Source organism: Elephantulus edwardii, unplaced genomic scaffold, assembly GCF_000299155.1.
Source record: "Elephantulus edwardii isolate Elephantulus edwardi_28Jun2011 unplaced genomic scaffold, EleEdw1.0 scaffold00055, whole genome shotgun sequence".
Taxonomy (NCBI): Eukaryota; Metazoa; Chordata; class Mammalia; order Macroscelidea; family Macroscelididae; genus Elephantulus; species Elephantulus edwardii.
In genome coordinates this window covers 13,022,580-13,029,317 of record NW_006399805.1, presented here as the reverse complement: position 1 = coordinate 13,029,317, position 6,738 = coordinate 13,022,580, and the positions used below count along the sequence as shown (strand labels likewise).

General features: G+C 47.5%; 1 protein-coding gene across 1 annotated transcript; it reads right to left on the bottom strand.

Moving 5' to 3' along the window:
* Positions 1 to 5,327: 5,327 nt before the first annotated feature.
* On the bottom strand, positions 5,328 to 6,260 carry LOC102868357 (olfactory receptor 2A1/2A42-like). The gene has a single exon (XM_006887183.1). The coding sequence runs from the start codon at positions 6,258 to 6,260 to the stop codon at positions 5,328 to 5,330; it is 933 nt and encodes a 310-aa protein (XP_006887245.1).
* Positions 6,261 to 6,738: the final 478 nt, after the last annotated feature.

Sequence of the window (6,738 nt, the reverse complement as noted above, 5' to 3'; positions counted from 1 at the left end):
AGATGAAGGGAAAAGGTAACAATCCTTATAGATTGAGTTGGTGGCACAGTGTGTAAACCTACCAGGAGGCTAGCAGAAAGGTAGACAGTTTGGCTCTCCCGGGCTCTTCAGAATAACAACTCAGCAGTCTCTTCCCATACTATTCACAGCCTTGAAAGTGGAGTGGAGAGTCGCAACTGACTCCACAGCAGGAGCAAGGTTTTCTGGGCCCCGTCTTTCATGTGCTTGGGAGCAGTACTTTGCATCCCTGGATTTTTTCTTCCTCGACAGTGAATATGTGTAATGAAAACTGGGTAACCTGTTCCAGGCTTCCCCACGTGCAGACCCTCCTGGCCAGCAGCCTAGGGATCTCACTCTAGAAAACGCATTGGTTTGTTACTTCCACAGTTGTTTGGTAGAAGGCTCCTGACTCTTCTGTGTGCAGGGAAAAGAAAAATGCAAACAAGTATTAGAGCAAACGTCTCCCTCTCCTGGAAGATGCAGGAACTTTCTACGGGCAGCTGCCCAGCACAGCGACCTTGTCCTCTCCCTAACATCCAGCACCACCCAGTGACGTAGAGAATAGCAAACGCTTCCATCTAGACTTCTATTGGCATTTAATGTCTGGGAGTCCCTGCTCCCAAGTAAGTCCCATCGTGTCCCCGAGGTTCCCTCAGCCGTCCCTGGACCTGAGCCCCACTCCATGCTCACTGACACTCCAATGAGCAGCTCCAGGCCCCTGAGTCATTCTGGAATCAGCTCATTTGGGAGTCCCAGGCTATAACTTGCTTTCTCTCCATCTGCACAGCACTTCTAGCGCACTGGTCATTCCCTGGAGAGGGAGGAGCGTGCTCCTGGTCCAAGGGGTTGCCTCTTAGGGATACCGCGAACCACCACAGCTTGAAGACTGGTCACTCTGGGACTCAGGACACCTATGACGCTGCATGTTAGGGTCCTTTCTGTGAAGGCTGCTAAAGTAAAATATCAAGCTGTGATGTTGAAAGGCGGAATTCTAAGCCTCCTTTCATCTTTGGTATTCATAATTTGACAGTGTTTCTCCATACTCTCAATGTTGTAAGTAGCTAATAGATGAGTAGCGTTGGTAAGGTCTGTGCTCCTGTTAGAAACATTAAGCTCTAGGACCATCCATCCAGACCTGCTAATTCACAGTCGGTTTAGACATTTGTTGGCACCTGCCAGCACTACCCAGCAAAGAGGAAAGTGAAGTCCTGTGCCAGCGATTAGAACCCACGGGAGCTGGCTTCCACCCAAGGAGCCCATCCTGCCACACGCAGGAGTTCCCGGCACCCACTGTCTCCACCCTCTCGTAAGACATAGGAGGGTCAGTCCTTAGCCACTCTGCTGGCACATCCCCGCCTGGAAGACCATTGTCATTGGAACTACAAACGGCACCTTCTTTTGAAAGGTCCATTCCTGATCTCCTTTTTAGATCATAGAAATCAGTAGACGTTGCCTTCTTTTTCTGTATTCTCCCTGATCTGAGTCACGCTGTGGAGTGAGAACTGCTTCAAGCGGACCCGCACGGGGTTTCCAAGGCTCTAAGTAACATGCAGGAGGAGAAGGTCCAGCAGGAGGAGAAGGTCCGGCAGGAGGAGAAGGTCCAGCTTTCTCCTGGCCCTGCCGGCACGTCCTCACCAAGCACTAACACTACTCATGCATGATCAGCGGTTGATGAGACGTCACTTGTTGTCAATATTTTCCCCTTTAGAAACTTTTGCAAGAACTGAGTAAATAAAGAAACAAGAATGTCTGATGGACAATAAGATGGCTAACATTATCAAATGTTTGTTAATTGTACACGGTTATAGCTTTTACGCACAGGCACGCTTTTGGACTGTTTAGGCTGATCATTTGTATATTTATTGCCCTCACTCACTCACTCACTCACTCCCTCACAGCCGTTGAGTTGGAGACGACACATTGCTGCCCCTTCTGTGTGTTTTCAGTCACCCAGGGAGCTTGACGATCTTTCTCCCTCAGAGAAGCTGGTGGATTCAAACTCATGGAGATGTGTCTCTTTGCGGTTAGCAGTGAAGCTCCCCAGGGAGGATGGCTTCATGTACCTCGTCAACACTTAATGACTGATGTGTTGTTGTTAGTTGCTTTCAAGGTGACTGCGACTCAACGTGACCCTACTGACAACAGATCTCTACCCAAGGCAGTCCTGCGCCATCTGTGATTTCTGATGTGCTGTTGCTGTGTCAGTTCATCTTGTTGAAGGTTGTCATTTCTTCCTCTCACCCTTTCCCAGAATTATGTGGATTTTTCTCTCCCCAAAGACTGGCGCCTCCTGACAACATGTCCGAAGTATGTGAGCAAGGTTTCACCATCCTTGTCTCTAAGGAGCATTCTGCGTGTACTTCCTCCAAGACAGGCTGGTCTGCACGTTTGGCAGTTGGTGGCACCTTCAGCATTCTTCAGCAACCCACAACTCAGAGGTGTCTGTTCTTCTGTTGTCCTTATTCACTGTTCAACTTTCAGGTGCAGTAAGGAATTTAATACACCCTGGCCTGGATCGGGGCACTTTAGTCTTTAAAGTGACATCATTGCTCTTAAGCACTCTGGAGAGATCTTTGGCAGGAGATTTTCCCTATTCAGCATATCGTTTGATTTGTTGATTGCTGTTACCACAGATGCTGGTTGTGGATACAAGTAAAATGAAATAATTGAGAGCTTCACTCTTTTCTCCGCCTATCTTGATGTTGTTTATTTGCCCAGTGGTGAGGATTTTCACTTTCTTGATGTTGAGTTATAATCTGTATTAAATGTTTTAGCCTTTGATCTTCTGCAGCAAATGTTTCAAATAATCTTCACTTTCAGCAAGCATGGTTGCGTTGTCTTAAAAGCATACGCTGTTGAGCCTTCCTCAAATCGTGATACCACATTCTTCTTCGTATATTCCAATTTCTTGAAGTATTTGCTCAGCATCCAGATTGGACTGGTGGAGATCAAGGGTCCAACTAGATGCACCTTTTCTGATCTTTACACCACGCGGTGTTCCCTTGCTCTATTTGGACAATTGCTTCATGATCTCTGTGTAAGTTTCTCATGAGCACAGATAGTGTTCTGGGATTCTCTTTCTTCTCAACGTTAGCATCATTTGTTATGATCCACACAGTCAAATGTGTGGTCAACAAAACACAGACATTCTTCCATCGGCCGCTGTGTCAGTCCATGGTGTGGAGGGCCTGCCTCTCTCGCTCACCTGTTACCTCTCCCAGCATGACGTCTCTGCAATCACTGGTTCCCCCTGAAATTGTGCCCAAATTACGTGAGATGACATTTCACCCTCCTGGCTTCTAGGGAGCACTCCAGTTTCAACCAAGACAGCTTTGTTCATTCTGTGGGCAGTCGGTGGGAGAGTCAACACTCAGCAGAACACAATTCCAAGACATCAAATCCTCTTCTGCCTTTATCCATTGTCCAACATTCTAGTTAATAGGACGCAATTGACAATACCATCATTTGGATCAGGTGCATTTTAGTCTTTAAACTGCTGTTTTCATTCTTTGCATTTTGGAGGGATCCTGGAGAGGAGAGCTCCCCAGTGCATCAAGAGTTTTTACTTCTTGCTGCTGCTACCATTGGTAATGTCGAGCCAAGCAATATGAAATGGTTGATGACGTCAATCTTTTATCCATCTGTCATGATGCTGCCTATTGACACTTGCTAAATAGCTTTGAGTATCTATCTGAATGAATATATTGTTGTTGTTGTTATGTGCCGTTGGGTAACCTATAACCCATAGTGACCCAGCAGCTCTGAACACTGCACTGTCTTGAGTCAGTCTCACTAATTCCAACACACTAACCCTCATCGCACCAGTCACTGTATTAATCCATCTCACCCGGAGTCTCCCTCTCCTGCACTGTCCGTCCACCCTTCCGAGCATAATGTCCTTCTCCAGTTCGCTCTTCTCTTTGAAAAGTAAAAGAAAAATTCTTTTGTTGTTATACAATCCCTCTTCCCAAGTCCACTCCACTGTGCAGCCTTCGTTCTGGACTCCTGTCATGACAAGACCACCTAATCATCTATCTCTTTTAAACAGTTCTCTCCCTCTTTAGAGGACCGGACTCTCAGGGGCTGGACCCATGGAATTGCATCCCTTCCTTGCTTTCTTTCGCCCGTTTTGTCCTCACACCAGTTCGGAGCCAGCATGCATCTCTGACAGTTCCAAGTCTTCTGTCTAATGTCATGTTTATCCCTTAGACTTAGTCTTTGCGTCAGCCTATGACTCTGATTTTTACTCACACATGTGCTATAAGGGCTATGCCCACAAGGTGGAGCGAAAGTGCCCTAGTTCCACCCTGGACCATTTCATTTCCTGCAGACCTCAGCACAGACCCTCTACCCCTCATGTTTCAGCAAGCCACAAATGTAAAATGAGAATTCGACTGTCTTCAGATTCCAAGGGCGGTTCTGAGGCTGCAGTGAGGTAGCACGAGGAGAGGGATCAGAAAGGGGCTTGGCTTTGAAGATTGCTCTCTTGGCTTGCAGGGTTTTTTTTCTTTCCCTAAATCACGGGATAGCTGTGTGAGTGAGTTTACATGGCTGGGTGAGGGAGGTAGAGAGAAGGTATTCAACTTCCAGAAACCAGAAATGTGAATTAGAATACCTTTTAATTTTATTGATATACAACTCAATTAGAGAATAATTATATTTGATAAAATCATGTTGTTGTTGTTGCTATGTGCTGTCAAGTCGCTTGCGACTCATAGCGACCCTATGTACAACAGCCCTAAACCCTGCTCTATCCTGTGCCAAGCGTACTGTCTCTGATACTCCCATCCCGATTATCCCAGTCACTGAATCAATCCACCTCATAGAGGGTCTTCCCCTCCTGCGCTGTCCCTCCACCCTCCCAAGCATGATGTCCCTCTCCAAGGACTGGTCCCTCCTTATGACATGTCCAAAGTATGTTAAACGGAGCCTCAGAATCCTTGCCTCCAAGGAGCCACCCAGTTTAACCCTCTCATTATAGAAAGTCAGTGAATGCAAGAAAGCTACAATTGTCCAAGCAAAGGAGGCATCTGGGCTTAATTTGGGTCGTTAAGACACGGATAAGAAGAGAATGCAGAGCCAGTTCTGCTTTAGTCAGTCCTCATAAAGAGGGAGCTCCGACTCTGATGGCCAACTAGTAAGAAGCTTGTTGCAACCCACAGGCATGCTCTGCGGCCGAAGGATGGACAATCTCCAGGGCGATTTACAGCCTCTGAAAACCCTCTGGAGAGTCAGCTACGAGTCAGTTCCAACTCAGCCACAAAACCAAAAACAATGACAGCACTGAGACTCTGGTGGCCTTGAGCTGGAGACAGGGTGTCACCCCCTCAGGAATGGTTCTGCTTGCACAGAGCTCTCCTCACAGCTCCCTTCACCTCTGCATTCCTCAGGCTGTAAATCAGGGGGTTCAGCATTGGGTTGAAAAGGCTGTAGAACAAGAAAAGGACCTTCTGCTGCTCCTCAGGGTGGCTGGATTTTGGGGCCATATAAGTGACCATGGCACTGCCGAAGAAGAGCCCCACCACACAGAGGTGGGAGGAGCAGGTGGAGAAGGCCTTTCTGCGCCCCTCCCCAGACTGGATCCTCAGTACAGCAAAAAATATGTGGGTGTAAGAGACCAGAACCAGACAGAGGGGCCCCACTAAGACTAACAGAGCAGCAGCTAAGATGACCACTAGGTTGAGCCAAGTGTCTGCACAGGCCAGCCTGAGGACAGAGAGGAGTTCACAGAAGAAGTGGTTGATCTCATGGGGTCCACAGAAGGGCAGTCTCAGGAGGAGAACGACATGGACCAGGGCCAGGAGGGAGCCACATGCCCAGGAAGTCACAGTCAAGGTGATGCAGAGACTCCGGCTCACGATGGCGGAGTACCGGAGGGGGTGGCAGATGGCCACATAGCGGTCATAGGACATCACCACGAGGAGAAGACATTCCGTGTGCGCAAAAGTCAGGAAGAGGAGCATCTGTGTGACGCATCCAGCAAAGGAGATGGGCGTGGTGGGACTCAGGAGGTTGACCAGCATCCGGGGCACCGTGTTGCAGGCATAGGCCACGTCAACAACAGCCAGGTGGGAGAGGAAGAAGTACATGGGGGTGTGAAGTCTGGAGTCCATGGAGATGAGCCCCAGGATGGTCCCGTTCCCCAGCAGAGTGAAGGCGTAGAACAGGGAGAAGACTGCAAAGAGGAGCAGCTGGACCCTCGGGCCAACGGGAAACCCCCTGAGGATGAACTCTGTGATGAACGTCTGATTTCCCCACATGTCCCTGCAAAGATACAACCAAACACTTGTACGAGACAAGTTTTTATTGTTTAAGTCATGAATTTTTAGCCCATGAAAAATTATTAGTAAGTTCTTTTAAGAATTCAATAAATGATAAATAAGTGAAGACCTTTTTTTGTTAAAAAAAATTAAGAGCCATTTTGTCTAACATCCTGATGTGACATGAGGAATGTCAGTAATTATGCCAGGAATAAGCTGTCACCTAGTCATTGACACTATGAGGTACAGAAAAAGAATCACATCAGGATATGAAGGAAACAATTATGAATTATACATAGTTTCTGAGTTCCGTATGTCCAGATCAGGAAGAAAACTTATGGAGGATAAACATAAAGAGCAGTGGGAGAACTTTTAAAGAAGTGGAAATAATTTTGAAAAGGTAAAGAATGGAGCTTTCAGTAGGAGCCGTGGTGCAGTCCATCTCTGTGCTGTGTGGCCTTCCCGGTACCCTCATGTT